Below are 23,117 nucleotides of genomic sequence, written 5' to 3'. Positions count from 1 at the left end.
AATAATCAAGATATCATTAACAGGTTAAGCAGAATATAATGAATATAACGGCTAATATAGGTCATATATTTAGTGAAAGAGTTGATTTTTCTAGTGAACTAACAGCTGTGGACACTGAGGTGCCTGAGGTAAATGATGCTACGTGACTGTTTAGTTTACAGCAGTTATAGTGAGGTCTTTCTGCCGTTGAAACACTGACTGAGCGATTACACCACATATGATACGTGACAGTAAGTTGTAATGTATCCTCAACACACCTTAGATGTTCATTCATGTTTATTCTTAAGGAAGAGATGATCGATCGCGTTCGCAGATGATCGCGTTCACGCGCACGCGCGCTGCCGCCAGATTGAAGTGTGTTCCGCGCTTAAAACATGCCCACTGTTAAAGATTGCGTTCGTTTTCAAAGTGAAGTCTGGTCCTCTTCTCATCGAGAACATGAGCTCTCGCTGTCAGTGGTTGTGCATGGAGCAGACGTGTGTGTTTCTCAGATATACTGAAATACGTCCACACTGCAGACATGTTGCTTCAGGCAAGCACGTGCAGGTCGTGGTTTCTGTTTGCGTCATCACAACATTTCGGCCATGTTGTTTTGGTGATAAAAGTCTTTCGGCCGAAAACCGAAAATGCACTTTTGGAGCATTTTCGGCCGAAAATTTTTGGTGGCCGAATATTCGGTGCATCCCTAGATCAAATCACTTCGTTGGTTGAGTTTTGTGAAATACTTGGCTGTTCTGAGTTGTTCTAATGTGTTTGGGACTAGTGGTAATGGATATCGAAACTTCACCATTATATCATTAAGACTGCAGTAATCAATACAAGGGCAGAGGCCGCCATCTTTCTTCTTTATGAAGAAAAACCCAGCCGAGTGAATTGTACACCGGATCCCAGTGGGCGTCCATCTAGCGCTGCCACTGACAAGGGAAAAGTACACAGAATTAGAGGTATCTAATACTGTTGAGCTAGTTCTTCATCAATAAAGTTGCCTGCTTCGCCGGAATCAATCAAGGCTTTTGTTGTAAATCTATTCGTGGGAGTCGCTACTGTGATTGGTATTTCAAGACTAGAGTTGCACTGACTTCAAAATTGATGGCTCCGATGTTTCGAATGTTGCAATTTAATAATTGTTTAATCGATACGTCATCCTCAATAAACCCGTCTCCGGCATGTTGCCTCAGATCTCAGATTTCGAATATTGCACTTTAATAATTGTTTAATCACTACAGCATACTCAATAAAACCGTCTCTGGCGCGTTGCCTCTGATCTTTTGAATATTCAGATTTAATATGACCGATAAATCTAAATCTAATATGAATCGATCAATCGATCATCTGATCTAATATGACCCCTGTCCTGCAAAGTTGCCAGAATAATAATCATATGCTTTTTGTTAATTGGCCAGAGGAGAACTGGCACCCCGACTGAGCCTGGTTTCTCCCAAGGTTTATTTTTGTCCATTAGGTCACCTAATGGGGTTTTGGTTTCCTTGCCACTGTCGCCTTTGGCTTGACTTGCTCAGTTGGGGACACTCAATTTTTCAACTAAATATTCAAATAAAACGAATTAGTAAACTAAATTAACCATATAAACTAAATTACTGATCTAATTACTAATCTAATACCCACATTGTTACTGTATGATAGTTGAAGATGACATCACCGTTTTCTCCAGAGCGGCTGTAAGGCCGAATAAAATTCTGTTGCATTATTTTCCTGTTTAACACTGTGAAGCTACTTTGAAACAATCTGCATTGTAAAAAGCACTATATAAATAAAGTTGACTTGACCTGACTTCAAAAGATGGATGTACTCACCCTCAGGGTAGGTTGTTGGGGAGGTCGAGTGGCTCTCATATGAGATAAGTATCTCAGACTTATCTCAGACAGATAAGTATGTCCGATTTGCATGGGTTCAAGTTCCTCTGTAGTGACACTGGGTTGATGCAATGAAGCAACATTCCTGTTGGAACGTTAAGCGCAAATAAGATTGTCAATTCGAATAGCTAAATCAATGAACTGATCCAGCATTCTCTCCTCATCACAGCATTACAGCTCCGACTGCACCTCTTTAGCGTGTCCTCAATCAACACAGTTTGCGCAGCTAGAGTGTGAATCGATAGTGCATACTCAGCCACTGTATTCCTCCTTTGTTTGAGTGTTAGAAGTGGATCCCCGGCACTTTTGCCACCGTCGGGGTGTTCGAAAACGTCCCTCATTCGCTGAATAATATTATCAAAAGTGGTGAGACCCAGACCCTGATGAGACCAGACAGCTGTGGCCCAATCTAGCGCCTTCCCAGTTAACAATGAGCATACTACAGAAATCTTACTTTCATAATTGGGGTATAATGTGGATTGTTGGGCCACAAACAGGGAACACTGCATCAGAAATCCTTTACATTTTGTCTGTCTACATCAAACTTCTCAGGAAATGCTAAACACGGGTTGGCAGTTAGAGGGGCAGGAGATACAGAGCTGGTTACCTGACTCTGTGATAACGTTGATGGTGCAGTCTCTGCTATATGCAATCGTAGACTCTGCAGTGTCTTTATCATCTACTATTTACTTTTATTAGTAAATATTGGTAAAAATTGGTAGACATCACTGCTTTGGCTCTCGGGGTTCAAGAGTCTCATCAGAAAATTAAATCTTTGGCTAATTGTGTGATGTAGATGTGTTGCAACAGAATCAGAATCATCATTCGGCGACAGAAATTTAGTTTAAATGAAAATTAATTCTAGGGTTGATAGGGTCCATATTCTTATTAAATTTATCTTTTCCTGTGTGGGTGGTGACACCTGTCATGTTCTGTTGGGTATATGGTGACTAGACACTTAATAGCGTACTAGGGAAAGAAAGTGAGAGGGGAGGGAAGTTTACATAACAGAGAACTGATAGCCTATACTGGCTTCCAGTTACATTTAGGATCGATTTTAAAGTATTATTACTGGTATATAAATCACTTAATGGCCTAGAACCTCAATACATTGCAGATATGCTCACTGATTATAAACCTAACAGATTTTCTTTTAATTCTTATTATAACTGTTTTAATTATCCTTTCTTTATTTTTATTTTTATTATTTTGTTAAGGCTGTCTGGGTGGAAGAGGTTGAGAGATGGGAGAGCGATCTTGTCCCCAGGGGTTAGAGTCCCCAGGGGTTAGAGTAAAATCGTAAACCTGACTCTCCATTTTCTTCCACCCCAGATAGGGGTGATTCAGGTTATTTTTTTGGTTAAGGCTGTCAGACTGGAAGAGATTGGGTACGGGGAGGGGGAGAGCTTCATTTCGATAGGAGTGGGGATTAATTATACTAAGTGTTTTATTGGAAAAGCATAAGGGTATAAGCAGTCGCTGATAGCACGCCACGTTACTACGGGCAACGGCTAACGCGTAGCAGACAGCGCAAGATACATGCCTAATACAGAGGGGCCCAGTGGCCATTGGTGCAGTCACCACCTCTACAGGGGCACGTCTCTCTGGATCCGTTATCTGTTTGTCTGAGTTACAAGTCTCAGGAGGCTGTGAGATGGGTCCACCTCAGATAGGGGATCCCCGAATTTAGAGAATCAGGCAGTAAGGGATAACATTATAAATACACTCACCTAAAGGATTATTAGGCACACCATACTAATATTGTGTTTGACCCCCTTTCGCCTTCAGAACTGCCTTAATTCTACGTGGCATTGATTCAACAAGGTGCTGAAAGCATTCTTTAGAAATGTTGGCTATTATTGATAGGATAGCATCTTGCAGTTGATGGAGATTTGAGGGATGCACATCCAGGGCACGAAGCTCCCGTTCCACCACATCCCAAAGATGCTCTATTGGGTTGAGATCTGGTGACTGTGGGGGCCATTTTAGTACAGTGAACTCATTGTCATGTTCAAGAAACCAATTTGAAATTATTCAAGCTTTGTGACATGGTGCATTATCCTGCTGGAAGTAGCCATCAGAGGATGGGTACATAGTGGTCATAAAGGGATGGACATGGTCAGAAACAATGCTCAGGTAGGCCGTGGCATTTAAACGATGCCCAATTGGCACTAAGGGGCCTAAAGTGTGCCAAGAAAACATCCCCCACACCATTACACCACCACCACCAGCCTACACAGCGGTAACAAGGCATGATGGATCCATGTTCTCATTCTGTTTACGCCAAATTCTGACTCTACCATCTGAATGTCTCAACAGAAATCGAGACTCATCAGACCAGGCAACATTTTTCCAGTCTTCAACTGTCCAATTTTGGTGAGCTTGTGCAAATTGTAGCCTCTTTTTCCTATTTGTAGTGGAGATGAGTGGTACCCGGTGGGGTCTTCTGCTGTTGTAGCCCATCCGCCTCAAGGTTGTGCGTGTTGTGGCTTCACAAATGCTTTGCTGCATACCTCGGTTGTAACGAGTGGTTATTTCAGTCAAAGTTATTCTTCTATCAGCTTGAATCAGTCGGCCCATTCTCCTCTGACCTCTAGCATCAACAAGGCATTTTCGCCCACAGGACTGCCGCATACTTAATGTTTTTCCCTTTTCACACCATTCTTTGTAAACCCTAGAAATGGTTGTGCGTGAAACTCCCAGTAACTGAGCAGATTGTGAAATACTCAGACCGGCCCGTCTGGCACCAACAACCATGCCACACTCAAAATTGCTTAAATCACCTTTCTTTCCCATTCTGACATTCAGTTTGGAGTTCAGGAGATTGTCTTGACCAGGACCACACCCCTAAATGCATTGAAGTAACTGCCATGTGATTGGTTGATTAGATAATTACATTAATGAGAAATTGAACAGGTGTTCCTAATAATCCTTTAGGTGAGTGTATATTTTTATTTTCTATTTTATTGTCTTATGAATATTTTAATTCCATTTCTCTGTAAAGCACTTTGAATTGCGACTGTGTATGAAATGTGCTATATTAATAAACTTGCCTTGCCTTGCCTATATATGTACAGTTGTGTATGCTATAACGAGACCCAGCCCCATCTGCCGGCGATTTGATTATTTTCTACTTCTGATGTCATTTCTAGTGAGAAATTACTAATGTAGTAGTTAAATATTTGTTTAGTTCTCACCAAAGCTCTCTCTATTTTGCTGTAGATCATTAAATGGTTACACTGCCTAAGAAGTCTGTCCGAAATTAGTTTCGTGAGGTGCCGGCGCGATCGACTCGCTTTTTTTCTTATCAGTGCAAAAGAGACTTTTTGTTTTTTTTAACATTCAGGCAAGTGTTATACATCATTATAATTTGTTAAGTTTCTGTTTTTTTGTGTACAGTCACAATAAAAACTAATTGTTGTGCTTTTTGCAAAATAAAGAAAACAAACATGACGCGCGATCTGCAGCCTCTCTGTAAATTGTCTAATCTGATTCTCTTCAGAAAATGACCTGTAGCTTAGTGAAAACGTATCATACAAACATGAGACATATGTCTAAAGAAACGTTGAAATGTCAGGTTTTAAATAATGTAAATCAAATCGAAAACAAATATTCTGTGTTTATGTAATATGTCGTTTGCGAGCCTCTTCATTATCCGGTAATGCGACCATGCCCACGGAGCGTGCGCGTGCTCTTTGAGATTCAAATACTGACGATCCATGCGTCAATACCCACACATCAACTCAAACAAACACATCAAGTAGTGCTATAGCCTACTTCAGCTACATCGTTTTGAGACACGTTGAGGAATAATCCTGGAATAATTCTCCTCATGAAAAGCTGTTCATGTTCTGTTCAGAGGATTCAGCAGCTGATTGTGGAAGGCTAAGTTTATTCTGTTAGCATCTGTGAATATGAAATGCAAAAAGACTGTTTAAATATGAATCTTGCTGCAACATAAAATGTACATCATAGACACAAGACTGTTTAGACAAGATTTATTTTGCCTGTTTTCGTTTTGTATAATTGTATCTTAATTTTAATCAATTGTAGCATGGCCACATAATGGGGTTCATATACATGTATAGTTGTTCTGTAGAAATAAGAACAACACTGTATTAACCCTGTATGATTTTATTTTTCCCTTATGTATTACTGTGTTTGAGCCCAACATCGGTTATCGCGAGATGTTATGTAACTGATTACGTCAGTCTACACGGGGAGTGATTGAGAAACACGGACACACCTGTCAAGGGAGGAAAAGGGAGTGCGAGGGGAACGCGGAGAGGTGAACTGTTGGTTGTGGATAAATTGTCCTGGCTGTTCCTCGTTGGCGACGGTTGTTGCTGTCTCGCTGTGGAGTAAATTTTTTGGACTATTTTTGCTTGGATGACTCACCTTTGAGGACTTTGAACAGTTGGACCCAACTAAAAGATTCTGCTATCGGACAATGCATACCGGTGAGACTGATCTTGTATTCACGCGACTCTGGACTAAAATACGCAAACACACGCACTCTCAAGTGCAATTTTCTATCGAGGTTTGCTTGTATTTTGTTATTGATGGGGTTGAGATATTGAAAAATGGCCTTGTAAATACACCAAGGTTTATCAACGGTTTATTGTTTTTTGTGGGTTATTCATAAGCATCGCTTGACGAAACAGACGTTCTATTTTTATATAGTGTTCCACCGCTATAATATTTAGTGGATTGTTACACAATGTTTTTTAATATATTTGCTTCTTATTTAATAAGAAGCCAATATAACAGACAATAGCCTTAGCGCTGGTGATCATGCATTGCACGCATGTCTCATAAATGAACTGAAGCTCAAAATGATATTTGAGTATTGTATGTATCTGATCGTTTACAAAATCAAATGATTCCGAAAATGTTTGCCATTGAAATGACTGGGAAAAAAGTGTCCTAATCAACCTGAATTCACCCGATACTATTTGAAATCATAATCGCATTGCATTATGTTGTTTTAAATCCGAAATGTTTTACTTATAACATTCATCATTACCAATTATTCAGTTATTTGTATTTACTGAATTGGGTTCAGTGTCACAATAGTACAGTTTTTTTAAACTTAATCTTAAATTAATCTTGATTTAAAAATTTTAAATATTTGGACTGGAAGCAAGAAAAAATACTAAATAAGAAGACCATTTTTTTGCAATGTAGTCAAATCTTTTAATCATTTAAAATATAAACATGTAGGCCTTGTTGACTACATTCTAAATAAACTACAAAAAATATATATTTCCTTTGTCCTGTTGCTCTCTCAGTCACATTCCTGAAGCTCATTCATTATGCAGGTAATTATGCGGCCCATTATGCAGGTCTTTTGTCTTTCAGATGTGATACCCAGCATTATTCATGATCTTTCACGCCTCCTTGCATACTGGCTTTGTAAAGAAAAAGCGTCTTACACATTTTAAATCAGTGTATTGTGTTATGTGAATAAGTAGGCTCAATGATTCTCACATCAGTTTGAAGCAAAAACTCTAGGCAACAACACCCATTAGTCAAAAGTCTTGTGGACACATATATAGTGTGTTCTTTGAGGCCTTCATTTAAAAAAAACATTTTTTAAACCACGCATAAACATTATTCTCTCAAAAATACAAGCATGTACATACATGTTGCTTAGATATTATGGTAGCCCAGTTTGTGCTGAATGTGCCATTAACATGTTTATAAGCAACTGAAAAAAGCACAAATGTGAGAGCATGTCAAATCTTCTAAAGGGCCCCAAAAGAGCTCTTCTAGGGGTTAAGAGAATGTGAACTGCTGGAGGACTGCATGTGAGATTACATTTATGAAATGTATGAAGTGTGTGAGTTGTGTGAGTTGCATTATTGCTGATGTTTGAAAATCCAGTGCATTTTGATGTGGTTAATAGAGATTTTTTTGAGTGAGTGAGACAGATAATTCAATTAAATTCAATTCAATTAACTTTATTGTCCCCAATGGGGAAATTTGTCTTGGACTCTGGTGCCCACATACACATACAATGATCGAACACATAATACACACATAAAAAAAAAATACATACTACTTATTTAAAAGTCTAATCGACGTTGGTACAAAAGATTTCTTAAAACGATTGTATTTGCGCATAGGCATCCTGTATCGCCTGCCAGAAGGCAGCAACTCATATTCGGAATTTAAATTATGCGAAGAATCAGATACAATCTTCGTAGCTACCCTGATGACCGACTGCTCATATGAATACTCCAATGAATGGTATTTCCTTTTTCCCATAATTCTCATAGCCATCTTTACCAGACGAGCAAGTTTAGCTTTGGATTGAACTGTAATGTTACCAAACCACACTGTATGTCCATAGTGTATTACACTTTCAATTACCGCCTGGTAAAAGAGGTACATTATTTTCTGTTCTACCCCATACAATCTTAATCTACGTAAAAAATGTAACCTCTGTTGCACACGACAGCATACACTATCCACATGAAACCCCCAGCTAAGTGAGTTATCCATATAAACACCCAGATATTTGTAAGAACACACTTGTCTAATGGCTATGTTATGAATAGATATTGGCAAGGCAAGGCAAGTTTATTTGTATAGCACATTTCATACACAGTGGCAATTCAAAGTGCTTTACACAGAAATGAAGTTAAAATAGTTATAAGTGAATAAAATAAAAATATATATAGTAGAATAGTTATAAAAGGAATTAAAAGGAAATTAAAAGGAAATAAAAATAAAGATGAAATCCCCTATCTGGGGTGGAAGAAAATGGAGAGTCAGGTTTACTTTAAAAATATTTGTCAGGTAACTGTGCGTTTAGACAGTACCCTTACAGACAAATCTTCTTGGCCTATATTGGGGAGTGGTTCCCTATTGACTTCTGATCAAAAATAATTTCCTCTGTTTTTTTAACATTTATGACAAGATGATTCGTGTCACACCACTTCACAAAATGTTCTACCTCTGAATGATACACAGAAAGATCAGTATCTTCATACAAGAGGCTAAGCAAGGCTGTATCATCGGAATATTTAATTATGAGGTTACTAGGATCAGAACTTGAAAAGAATCGGGGAACTAACGCAACCCTGTGGAACACCAATACTTATCCTTCTAACTTCTGATACAGCATGGTTGACCTTAACCTGCTGCCTTCGATTGGTTAAGACCGAATAATATCATTTAATTAAAAAGGGGTTCACACCCCACTGGTTCAGTTTATTGATTAGACCATAGGGCTTAATTGTGTTAAAAGCAGAGCTAAAATCGACAAATAACAACCGTGCATATGCTTTTGGATTCTCCAGATGTTTCGCAATAGCATTAGTAATAGTGTTAATAGCATCCTCTGTACCACGACCTTGTCTGTAGGCAAACTGAAATGGGTCTAAAACTGATTTAACTTCTATCTTTAACAAGGACACCATATATCTCTCAAAGCACTTCATGACACATGATGTCAAGGCTATGGGCCTATAATCATTATTTTCCATTGGACTTGATTTCTTTGGTATTGGAACGAAGTGTCTTTGTTTACAACAGTCCCTAAAGAATTTGTACCTTCCTGGGTATAATCCTGGGTATAATCCTGCCTATCAAACCTAAAATAAAACTCATTTAATTTGTTTGCCTTTTCTAAATCATTATTAGTAATGAGGTGCTTACGTCCAGTATTCATATTTGTCATCACTTTAATCGTGTCCCATAATTTTTTTGATGGTGTAGAATCAAAACTCTGCTCCAGTCTGTCCTTGTGTCTTTTCCTAGCGACTCTCAGCATGCCAGTGAGCTCTTTTTGTACCACTCTCAGACCAACCCAGTCTCTCTCCTTAAAAACTTGCTTCTTTCGATTAATAAAGAGAACTCTTGTATAAATTCACACTACGAAAGATATTCACTCAATTTTTGAGTGTTGATCTGTGTTTTGTAGATGATGAGGTTGTTTTGATCCATCTGTAGGTTATCTGGCTGTATGCTGACAGAGGAAGGCTGTGGTTATGTGTCTTCAGCTCTGAGTTCAAACCCTTCACATCTGAGAGAGCTGGATCTGAGCTACAATCACCCAGGAGATTCAGCAGTCAAGCTACTTTCCAACCGACTGGACCATCCAAACTGCTCACTGCAGATACTCAAGTATGTCAAACACTGATACTGACATACAGAATGTGTGTGTGCATGATGCAAATCTACATTACTGTGTGTTTGTGTGTTTATAGTGTGGATCATGGAGGAGAGATCATGATGATACCAGGACTACAAAAGTGTACGTCTACAAACACACACACACACACACACACACACACACACACACACACACACACACACACACACACACACACACACACACACACACACACACACACACACACACACACACACACACACACTCTCTCTCTCTCTCTCTCTCTCTCTCTCTCTCTCTCTCTCTCTCACTCACACACACACACACACACACACTGGGTTTCCATGTTTAATGTGGACATTCCATAAACATGATTGTTATACTGTACAAACTGTATATTCTATCCCCTTACACTAACCCTACCTCTAAACCTACTCATCACAGAAACATTGCATTGCATTTTCAAATAACCATCACTTAATATGATTTATAAGCTGTTGGCTGTTGGGACCAAAAAAGTCCTCATGAAGACAAGGATTTTTGGATATTGCCATCTTTGTGGGGACAGGGGTTCAAACTTTTCCATTCCAGGACCCACCTAGACAGGTATCTAGCTCAAGACCCAGCAAAATATTTGATCTTTGACCTTTTGAAGGATAAAAGATCTTTGAACTTTTTATGGATTAAATAATCCATTGTGTCATATAGACTGAGTGACAGGAGCTTGTTATAAGCCCAAAAACAAATCTGCTGCACTAGCCCATCTAGGTGTGAGCTCAGACCGTCCTGGTGACTTATATAATATATTTATAGATGTAGATAAAAAGATATAGATAAATATGATATATATAGACCACCGTGTTGTCCACCCGCACTAGGACATGGCAGCCTCTCAGCTGCTGGAGGAAGTATTTCAGGGCCAGAAACACAGCCATCAACTCGAGGCAGTTGATGTGTCAATTGAGTTGATGACCCTCCCATACCTTTTGGGCTGGACGGCCACCTAAGACCACTCCCCAGCTAGACAGGGAGATGTCTTTTGTTAGCATTTTGTGACGGCAAGGCCATAGCCCACGGTGCGTAACCCATATCTGTCTTTGGGGATTGTCCCTTGGATAAAATTCCCTGGCTTTGAGCCACAACTGAAATAGTCTCATGTGTTGATACTGTTGATTCTGACGAACAGTATCTTAGCCTAGCCTGACTTTGCTCAGGGTATTCTGAATGGTCTCGACTCGATCGGGAGACAACTGTGCCCACATCATGATCAAATCCCATATGACCCCTAAATATGTTGTTCTCTGGGTAGGAGTCTCAACCCCCTAAAAAAACTAGATGAGCTAGAACAATAGCACTTGGCAGCTCGCAAGCCGCGACAAAGAAGGAGATGACACGTTGGGTAATATGCAAAAAGGAATAACATTTATTAAAGTAAGAGCAATAAAGTAAGAGAAAAGTCCAAAACGAAACCAAGACAATAACTAGAATGACAACAAAATGGCACAAGGGGAGAGCGCGCCCGTCACGACTGAAGGGAGCTGCTTTAATTTGCCGGCATCAGCTCTAGCACAGGTGTAAACCATCAGTTATCATGACGTCACTCACTCTAACGCCAACCTACGAAACAAGAGACAAAGAAGAACAACCAAACCCACACAACATGACCCATACTGGGGTCGTAACAGTCTTAATGCCAGCTCTCATGACTCTGTTAATATTAGCCAATCATCCATGTAATTGCGGATACAACGGAGCCAGTGCTGCATCCATGCACTTTGTGTATATGTGGGGTGATAAGGCTAGGCCAAATGGAAAAACACGATATTGGTAAGCTTCGAACACCCAACATTTTAATGGAAACTGCTGCCCCCCCGAATCACCAGAGATGGCAGTGTTGGTACAGAGGTTTTGTGGGGCTACCCCCACAGGGCTGGTTGCAAGACCATCAAGACTGAGATGGTCCTGAGATCTGCTGAGAGCGACAAGCCAGCAGCGTGCTCTTCCCCCAAACAAACAGAACAGTACTGATGTGTGTCCGAGTCAGCCATAGGACGTGAACACAGAGGCACACACCGTTTGCTTTGCAAATCGCTAATTTTCTTTCACTTGTAAGACAGAGTGTAAAGAAAAAAAGAAAGTTTTCTCCACACAGCCTAACAAAACTAACTTCTATCAAAGAAAAGAAGCACACACACAGTATGGTCTGAAGACTTGTTGATGCACCTGTGGTACATCTAGTTATATTCCGATGACGTCACTGCAGAGGCTATAAAAGTTCAAGGTCAGTTTCATTGATGTGTTGTACACATATTAGGGATGTTCCCACCGGTTAATCGACGTGTGACAACACCGGTAATACCGGTATCACCGGCGGGGGCTTGTAAATCACTAATTCTATCTAACCGAAAGTAACATACACGACCGCAACTGAAAACTGAACTGAAAACGCACCAGTGACACACACGTGAATGACAGCTCGTCTGTAAATGCACGCTCTGTGAGACCATGAATGAAGTTCATCCGTAAATGCGCGCTCTGTGAGGTCATGGGTGCCAACAGTTCCCTAGTAGTCGGGGCACTGATCAGGCATTGATCGGTCTATGTGTGAGACGCACGCCATGAATGAATGACAATTCGTCCGTGAACCCTTGTTCACCATGGTGTTCGATGGTGAGCGGACGAGCGCGAGGGTGCGTGTGGCAAAAATTACGTCATCTCAGAGTGTCGGACTCAGAGACGAGTGTCACAGACGAAAGGAAACAATGCGCGCTCTGTGCGGCCGTGCACATTTTACTTTTGGTTTTGAATTAGCGCCAATTCGGTGGCAGGTTGCTTGAATTGTGGGTTCATTAGCCTATTATTTTATATGAAAAACACAACAACAAAACAAATGACAAACTCCCTTAAATAGGCGCTTTTACGTTTCGCTTTGAAACCAAATCTTCCGCGATCATCTCAGTCAGCTCCTCACTCTATGATGAATGAAATCTGATGAAGGACTCCTGCCGAGACTCACGGTCGGGTCATGCTTTATTAAGCAGACACGTTCAGTTTTAATTTGTATTGTCTGTTCTCTAACTGAACTAAATTATTTTATTAGGATAAAAAAAAAAAAAAAACGATGGTGGGGCGGTGCCACGGTGGGCAAGTGATGTAAGCGGTGTTGAGTCTGAACACCGGTAACACCGGCAAAACCGACTATTGTAGCAAGCCTAACACATATTAACAGCTAGTCACACCAAAAAGTGTTCCCATAGCACGCAACGCAGCATTAAGCATTGTTTTTTAAATGGAATGGCCAGCGACGTAGTTTCGTCTCCATGACGATACTATACCTCCACTCTCTTAGTATTCAGTCTTATCCAGAGGTTTATTTTCTTTTAAATGGTAAATGGACTGCATTTATATAGCGCTTTCAACAGACCCATGGCCGTGCTTTACCCATTGCCTCACATTCACCCACATTCATACACCGACAGCGGTGTCAGCCATGCAAGGCGCCATCCAGCTCGTCGAGAGCAGCTGGGGTTAGGTGTCTTGCTCATGGACACCTCGACACTTGGTCAGGTGGAACCGGGGATTGAACCACCAACCTTCCAGTTTGTAGACAACCTACATGAACCACTGAGCCACTGCCGCCCTAATGAAGGGCTAATGTTCATGTTCCAGTAAGCACATTGAAACGTTCCTAGCATTTTATAAGTATTTTTATCATAGATTTGGACCGGCAGCCAGCCTATAAATGCTTATATCAACATAGCAACCATCATGATCAGCCGAGCAACCACCTTATAAACATAAACACACTCACTATCACTAATATTTCCCTATATTAGTGAGGACATTGCATAGACTTCCATTGATTTAAATCAGGTTAATTATATTTTCTATGGACACACTAACCCATGTATTATAATACAATTCATACCAGTGCATACAATTAATTCTTCTTATTTGTGAATATATTAATATCTAAGCTGTGGTTTATCCACCTTTCTTCTGATGAGCAAGCTTGATGACATTTGGGGAATTTCCACTCAAAAAGATTGAAACGCATGATTTCAAATTCTAAAGCTGTGTTACAAGTAATTCTTAAACGTCAGTTTGACTGAATGAGCTATTCAGTTACTTCAATTTCACTTTATATTTTATTTTCAGACCCTTGCAACCACCCCGAGTACCCTAGCAACCACATAGCAACACCCTTGCAACCACTCTGAGTGCCTTAGCAACTACATAGCTACAACCTTGCAACCACCAGAGTACCCCAGCAACCGTATAATAAAAGCATAGCAACCATCGAGTACCTAAGCAAATGGATAGCAACATGCCAAATCATGTTAGTAACATGCAAAAACATGATAGCAACATGTTAACAATGTGATAAATCATGTTAGAAACGTAATCACTCTCTGTCCCAAACTTCAATTTAATCAAATCAATTCAAGCATTAAAGGTCCCGTGGCATGACATTTTCATTTTATGAGGTTTTTTAACATTAATATGAGTTCCCCTAGCCTGTATATGGTCCCCAAGGGGCTAGACATTTTTATTCAGTTCTGGGTGTCCTGCTCTGCCTTTGAGAAAATGAGAGCTCAGACAAGCCGATCTGGAATCTTCCCTATATGCCATCATATGGGGAAACACCAACTCTATGGTTACCTCCCCCTCCTCTGCTTTGCCCGCCCAGAGAATTTGGAGAAAATAGATTCCGTTTATCAGTTGCGATGTCAGCACAGGCTTTACAAACAGACTTTTACCATATGGATTCGACAGCACCACCACAAACAGTGAGTAACTGTGTTCATCAATGCCTGATCTGTGATCAGTGATTTCTGATGTGTAGCTAATCATTCAAGTTCACGCAGACTTTCTTTCTAAATTGTTAATACTGTCAGACGTGCCGCTGCCCGTCTTGATGCCCTAAGCATAATGCATCAGTGAATCAAGCCAGTGACTAAACGATCAACTTCACATCATTTCTCTTAGTAGCATGAAACAAATCTGTTATTTCAATTGTGATTAGACGCTAGATTAGGAATCAAAGAACACTCTTTATAATGTTCAGATCTGTCAATCACACGTCGCGAGTGTATCTGCACACTTGCTCAAACTCCCGTTATAATGAATGACGCTGTTATACTGCACAAAGTTCTTACTGTATTCATGTCGATGTTGTGTTTGCTGTTAGTTGTGGTGAAAGCATTTTGTGAGAGAAATAGCACTGCAATAACGAGATCACTGAATTCACGCGATCAACAGACTGACTGTACTCAATCCTCATCACTGCAGCCTTTCATGTGATGGGAATAGATCTAAAAATAATGCTATAATCAACACTTTGATGATTTGTTCATCTCGACGGCTGTGATGGTAAAAAAAACTTAGTAAAAGTATCCGAGAGGGTTTCACATGTTACAAAGTTAGTAGAATAAGGAGGAAGACGACAGGGTCACGTGACTGGGACTCGTGTTTATTCAGAACTCTCAGATACAAACAAAATAAACTTGCGCTCTCAACAACTCGGTACAATAAAACTTTCTCAGCAACTTTTATCCTTATACCTCACTAAACCACACCCCCTCCACCACATAATCTAATACTCATTTCAAATGCAAAGATGTCAACCAATCACAACAGTGGGCGTTTTCACTGAAGTCTCACAGCAGACACGTCCCTTGAAACAGAGCATTCAAGCCAGAGGGATAATATCAGTATAGAAAAATTGCTTTTTATTTCAAAATTATGACATTATGACATTTGATGTAAAAACCATACTAACAATATAAGTACACCTCAGGAAACATTATAAAATAATTTAAAAAAACACATGCCATGGGACCTTTAAGCTTCTCAAAGTTATTGCAAATTTTAACCCCTAGAAGTCTGCATTTGACATGCTCTGACATTTGTGCTTTTTTCAGTTGCTTATAAACATATTAATGGCAAAAGTGTCATTACACTGTATTCAGCACAAACTGGGCTACCATAATATGTGAGCAACATGTATGTGCATGCTTGTATTTTTGAGAGAATAACGTTTACGCATGGTTTAAAAAAAACAAAAACAAAAATGTACGTCACTGAATTAAGCCCATACACAATAAATATGTGTCCACACGACTTTTGACTAATGGGTGTTGTTGCGGATGAGTTTTTGCTTCAAACAGATGTGAGAATCATTGTGCCTGCTCATTCACATAAAACAATATATCGATTTAAATTTTGTAAGACACATTTTCTTTACAACGCCTGTATGTGAAGGGGTGTGAACGATCTGGAATAATGATGTGATTTACACCTGAGAGGACAAAGAACCACATAATCAGTTGCATAATGAGCCGCATAATGAATGAGCCTTGAGTCAGGTATGTGAGGTATGTGCTAAGGAACAAGACAAAATAAATATATTTTGTTGTAGTTTATTTAAAATATAGTTAATATAAAGTGAGAGCCAAACGCACGTGAGAGCCTCTCATGCATTGTGGTGCTTCGTGAGTTCACGTCAGAGGCCTAGACGGAAGACAAGCACTTGTTGAATAAAGTCGTTATTTTGGGGGTTTTTTGCACACAAAAACTATTCTTGTCGTTTCATAAAATTATTGTTGACATTTCAACGTTTCTTTAGGCATGTCTCATGTTTGTGTGACAAGTATTCACTAAGTTACAGTTCATTTTCTCTAGAGTATCACATTGGACTTTATTGACAGGGAGGCAATGTATAACACTTGCCTGAATGATACAAAATCAACTGGGTTATTTGAGTCTCTTTGGTACAGATAAGAAAAAAATCGAGGCGGTCTCACCAGCGTGATCTTCCACCTCTAGGCTTTTTTCAAGCAAACTTCAAAGTTTGTTTGCAAACTTTTCTCATCGACGTACCCATCACAGAAACATGTGCAAAACATTAGATTTAAATAAAAACTAGTGAGTGTTGTTTTGTTGTTCTAGATGTTTCTCTCTTCTTGTGTTCAGATGCCTGTGATCTCACACTGGATCCAAACACAGCAAACACTCATCTCGTTCTGTCTGAGGAGAACAGGAAGGTGATGCGTGTGAAAGAGGATCAGTCGTATCCTGATCATCCAGAGAGATTTGATGAGTATCATCAGGTTCTGTGTGGAGAGAGTCTGATTGGACGCTGTTACTGGGAGGCTGAATGGAGCGGAAGTGCTTTTATATCAGTGACATATAAAGGAATCAGCAGGAAAGGATGGAGAGACTGTGAATTTGGATCCAATGACAAATCCTGGAGTCTGTGCTGCACTTCTGGATTCACTGTCCGTCACAATAATATCAGCACTCATATACCTAACATCCGTTCATCCTCTCAAAGAGTAGGAGTGTATGTGGACGTGTCGGCCGGCACTCTGTCCTTCTACAGTGTCTCTGACACACACACACTCACACACTTACACACACTCAACACCACATTCACTGAACCCCTCTATGCTGCAATTATGCTTTATCATTCTGGTTCCGCAGTGTCTCTGTGTCAGATTAAACAACACACACACTTGTAAATCCTCTTTCTAATGTCCACACAAAGTCATCAAATCTCACATCATTCCATTTGTATCAATTCATCTTTAATTAATGTTTTTCATTGTCATCCAGAAGAAGTTATGATATTATTATATCTAGATCAGAAACACATACGGTTCTGAATCTGTACAAAACAGATGTAGCCAAGTAAATAAGGTGCGCTTTGACTTTAAATTCAGCGCTTCCTATGAGTGGAATGTTCGCAGTGCCTGAATTGTTTGCCGTGTAGGTGGTTGTTGGTCGCTGGAAGAACAAGTTCTGGTAGGTCTATTTTAATGGGAGTTATAGTTTTGAGTAGAATGTTTTTTGCGCTCGTTTGTGGTGTTTTGGTGACCTTTTTTATGTGTTGGCCAAAGGCCATGGACTTTAAGGTGATAATAACTTGATGCAAACAGTACGGAATAACGCCAGTTGTGTAATCATTTGTTTGTTTTTTTAGATGTGTGCTTTAAATGTCCATATGCTGATTAAGTTTGGCTGGATGTGCAGTAGTTGCTGAATAAGTACAGCATATTGCACGTGTGTGTGTTATGTTTACGATTCATTAAAGTAGATCATTTTAATGTGTGAAATGATGTACGCATCAAGACAAATTATTTTTTGTAGAGAAGCATATTTTAAAGGGGCACTTCAGCGCTGGGAAGATGAATGTGTATTTAAACTGTGTCATTTATGTAGTAGAAATGTGAAAAATTATTTTTGAATTTGGTGCCTTCTAGACTGAGAAAAGACAGAAAACTTATTTTTGTCTCGTGGATGAAAGACAACAACTCCCAGAATGCACTTGCTTCGCTGCCCTACGAGGCCACTCCCATAGCCACGGCTATTGGTTATCACTTGCCCACTGTGGCACCTCACCGAACGTCGTTTTGATATTCATAGTAATAAAATAATTTTTCGTTCAGTTAGAGAATAGACACTACAATTAAAAACTGAACGTGTCTTTTCAATAACGTGTGAGTGAGCTGAACGAAAGTCACGTCACAGACGCAGCAGGACTCAGATTACATTCATCACGAGAGAAGATCTGAGCAGAGCTGAGGTAAGAGCGGCTGTCATCCTCGGCGCGTGTCCAGTCTGGCGCGTTATCAGATCGCATATGGAAGCTAAACTTTCGTAGGAATTCATTGAAAAGTTGAAACACTCACTTTGCTCCGTACCGCCCCGTTATGAATGCCTGAGCCGAGCGGCAGTGGCCGTGCGCATTTACATTCTGTGAGTGAGATCCCTCCCCTGTGGGCGGGTTGAAAACATGCAGAACTAGTTCCTGTAGTCTCTAGGCTCTGGCTAAAAATCCTCTGATGATGCAAAATGACGATGTTTGCGTCATCAGAGGATTTTTTCCAGAAATAAAATGCATAATTATCTCATCTCAGGGGGACATGAGGGGGAAAAGTACCAATTTGAATATACTACCTGGTTTCTACTGATATAAAGCTTAATGCTAATCGCTGAAGTTACCCTTTGAATGCCCTCACATGGTTATGTTGAGCTGGATGAGCGGTGGATATTGTTACAGCATACTGCATGTGAGTTTACAATTTGTTAAAGCAGATTGTTTTGTGTGAAATGATCAGTGGCACACCTTTTGTATGCATAAGGACAAATTACTTTTGTAGAGAAGTAAATTAGTATTCCTGTTTTAGGAAGTGAATGGCTGTACTCCCTGTGGCTTCTGAAATCTGTCAAATGCAACAAAGGTTTTTATTCCTATTTTTATGTAATGTTGATAGCTAGCATATTTTAACATTTGCTGATTGTAATAAATATATATGGAAGGGGGTTTCTATTTTAAATTGTAATATGATGTGATGTACTCTACAAACCACCATTAACAAAAAAAATGGTGATTTACAATGGAGGATTTTACATGGAGCTATTTCTGTAAATGCCTTTGTTTCTATTTTAAACCCCACTGTAGGGGACAAATGTCCTTTTTGTTTCCCGCATTTTTCATTGTTTTATGCACTGTAATCGAATTAACCCTCTTTTTGATTTGTTAAGTGTTTTTTTTATTTTATTCTTTTAAAATGTATTTTACAAAGCAATATTTTATTTTTGGTTTTTGTTACAGTCCAAAACAAAAGTTAAAATGTCATGTTATTATTTTATTGTGGGAGCAAAATATGCCGTTTATATTACTATAAGAAATAAGATAGAAGAGAAGTCAGGACCAGATGTGTTACTTTTTAAAAATATGGTAAAATCAAGAATTCTTATTGATTTTAATTTTCCTAAACTAATAAGTACGATAAATGCTTTTGAAATTCAGTGGTGTTGTAATAATGTTTTGTGTTCAGTTATTGATGAAGAGTTTTTTTTTTTTTTTGGTGTAAATGTTTGAAGAACAATTATTTTAATAAATTGACAATAAAAAAAGAAAGAAAAAATCTCTCTCTCTCTGTCGGTGTGTGTGTTGGATGCTGGGAGCGAGTGAACGGAGTTTGGTGTGGGTGAGGGTTGTGTTGGAGTTTATTTATTTTCTTTTTCTTGAATTGTGTTTTGTAAAGTGGTAGGATTTTTTTGGGCTGACATTGGACTTTGGGCGAGTGGGGAAAATGGGGACAAATGCGGGTGATTTCTCCCAGCAGACTTTTAGACATGGCTGCAAATCTGGCCGAACATCGCCACCACGTTGCAGAGGAGCTTCCAGCTATTCCTAAAAGCCGAGAAATGCTCATTCCATCAGCCCAGTGCAGTTCCTCGGATATAACATTGATCGCAGTGGCATCCGGATGGACGAGGGGAAGGTGGAAGCCATCAGGTCCTGGCCAATTCCCTCCACCATTAAAGAGCTCCAAAGATTCCTCGGCTTCGCCAATTTCTATCGTCCACTCACCAGCCTCCTTCAAAATAAGCCCAAGTCTCTGTCCTGGACACCATCTGCCACCAAAGCCTTCCAGACGCTCAAGACTGCCTTCCCCACCGCTCCCCTCCTCGTCCACCCCGACCCGGAGCTGCCTTTCGTCGTGGAGGTGGATGCCTCGACCACCGGAGTGGGAGCGGTTCTTTCTCAGCAGCAGGGGAACCCCAGTCATCTCCACCCATGTGCCTTCTTCTCCCGCAAGCTCAACCCGGCGGAAATCAACTATGACATCGGCAACCGCGAACTCCTCGCCATCAAGCTAGCCCTGGAGGAGTGGAGGCACTGGCTAGAGGGCGCAAAACATCCATTCTTGGTACTTACCGACCATAAGAACCTGGGTTACCTCCGAGAAGCTAAGCGCCTGAATCCCCGCCAAGCTAGGTGGGCACTATTCTTTACCCGTTTCCATTTTACCATCTCCTACCAGCCAGGTTCCAAGAATATCAAGCGGACGCCCTTTCCCGCATCCATAGTCCAGAGGAGAGACCCAAAGATACTGAGCCTATTCTCCCTATTTTCCCGACATTCATCCTGCAACAGATCAATCCCGTCACCTACAAGCTCCAACTCCCACCACAGTATCGGATTCACCCCACTTTCCATGTGTCTCTCCTTAAGCCTCACCACCCTTCTGTTTCTGTCTCCCCAGAGCCTGGCGTTACCCTGGAGCCCCCTCCTCCGCTTCTCCTTGAAGATGGCGCAGCCTACCAGGTCCAGGATATCTTGGACTCCCGGCGTCGTGGTCAGCTGCAGTATCTCGTGGACTTGGAAGGCTACGGCCCAGTGAAACGATCATGGGTACCCAGACATGACATCCTTGACCCGAACCTGCTTGAGACCTTCCATTCTTCCCGCCCTGACAGACCGGCGCCTCGGGGTAGAGGTCGACCACCACGGCGTCGGGGTCCTCGGCCCTCAGGAGCGGGCCGTGGAGGGGGGGGGTAATGTCACAAGCACGCCAGGCTCCAACCTCTCCCAGACACAACATGCACCTTCACCTGAGTACTGATCACACGAACCTGCACGTCATCATCACTGCAATCACTGCCTGCACTTAACCCCCACGCATTCACTCAGTCACTGTCCGGTCTCGTTTGCACATGCTCACGCTACGGCTTGCTTCTACGGACTCCTGGAATATATTTGAACATGGAACATGGGTGCCCATCAGGACTGCCTATGCCTACTGCCCGGGATCTTGAGCTACGCCCCTGAATGCAAGGTTTTCATGATTCTGAATTCACAGAGTGGTCCTTTGAACCTGTCAGCGAAATTAACTATCGAGAGTAAGGATTACACTATTTTTAATAGTTCTGAGTCCATGAAATGTTTTATTTCCGGCGAATTTGGACACGTTAGACAGACTTGCCCGAATCGCAATGGAAATAATGGCGCTAATGGACATTTGGCTGATAGTAGGGCACGAGGTTCTGATATTATTGTGGACGCTGCACCGTTACAACTTCAACAGGCCGAAGTGGAATCAAAGCCGAGTAGCTTGCACGAGCCGCACAAGGAAAGATCCCTGCCGGCTAATTCCAGTAATAGTGCCGCGGAGATAGTTGAGGCAGCGGCCGACCGACATGACATGCCCGTAGTCACACAGCCAGAGTTGAGTTCGGAGCAGGTGCATGCAAAAGACGCGGATAAGGCCGACTCACCTGGGGAGGAAAAACAAACACAATCTGAAGTAAGTGATATTAAAATAAGTACTGATGAATTGATTGATCAGAGTCAAGGAGATAATGTTTCTACAGAGGCGATGGATTTAAAACGACAGACGGAGGATTTCGATAATGACAAGGAAATATGATGCAAATGAAGGGATGGACTCTGAGAATACTTCTGAAGGTAGGACTAAACTATACTCCGTACAACAGATTAATACTTTTCACAATATTTTGACAATACAAAAGGATTTCGTAAACCCAGAGTTGTACTTTCCAGATTTAAAACTATTCTTGATATATTGTAGGCCTACTGGCTATGTGGAAGGCGTTCTTTGATGAAATTGATAGACCTAAACGGTACCGCCTTAAGAAGCTTCTCTCTAATGCAGATGTAACCGGGGAAAAGGGAAAAGACACGCAAAAATTGGGGTTTGTTTAATCTGACTACTGTTCTTAAATGACAGCGGTCGAAAGGAGCAAAAATTCAATAAGCAAGCTTACAGAAAACAAACTTTGGATGGTGGAAGATTTCACAAATCAGACCATACAAAAAGGAAAAAAAACTCTTATTCACCATTCAGGAAAATCACAATTTGAAAAATGTCTTTCTTTGGAAAATTATTACTGTCACTTCCAACCAAATCGGTTATAATTCAGATAAACGCGTAACCCAGTGTACAGTAATACACAAAGCAATATAATAACAAGAAAAACACACCGGAGTCCACCGGAGCTAATTGAATAAAATAAAAAAAAATACTTAGACGTTAAAATAATACGGCGCGTGGCTGAGGTACAAATAAAAAAAGAAAAGCACATTAGTACAGCCACATTTCTTCAGTCTCACATATTAACCATCAGAGAAATATGTCAGAATAAATCACAAAACAGTTTTCCACCTCTGTAACAGATGATAAAATAAACATTGTATTGAAACACTTAATAACAATTTGTGAAATTGACATACCCAATCCTTCATCAATCACCACGAGGTTCACTCGTCACATGCACAGTCCAAATACATCTACCAGAAAATATAC

At 40.6% G+C, this 23,117-nt stretch overlaps 1 protein-coding gene across 2 annotated transcripts in view; it reads left to right on the top strand.

Annotated features, from left to right (window-relative positions):
- The window catches only part of LOC307128005 (NLR family CARD domain-containing protein 3-like), a 47,941-nt gene extending 28,031 nt beyond the window's left edge, over positions 1–19,910 (top strand). For both annotated transcript variants that reach the window (XM_079819521.1, XM_079819522.1), the window contains exons 9-11: positions 9,834–10,007; positions 10,091–10,137; positions 16,972–19,910. In XM_079819521.1, the coding sequence (XP_079675647.1) occupies positions 9,834–10,007; positions 10,091–10,137; positions 16,972–17,519 (769 nt within the window). In that variant the 3' untranslated portion in view covers positions 17,520–19,910. The remainder of the gene's footprint in view (positions 1–9,833; positions 10,008–10,090; positions 10,138–16,971) is intronic.
- Positions 19,911–23,117: the final 3,207 nt, after the last annotated feature.

This window comes from Gobio gobio (assembly GCF_949357685.1).
Source record: "Gobio gobio genome assembly, chromosome: 6".
NCBI lineage: Eukaryota > Metazoa > Chordata > Actinopteri > Cypriniformes > Gobionidae > Gobio > Gobio gobio.
This window is presented reverse-complemented; position numbering and strand designations above follow the sequence as displayed.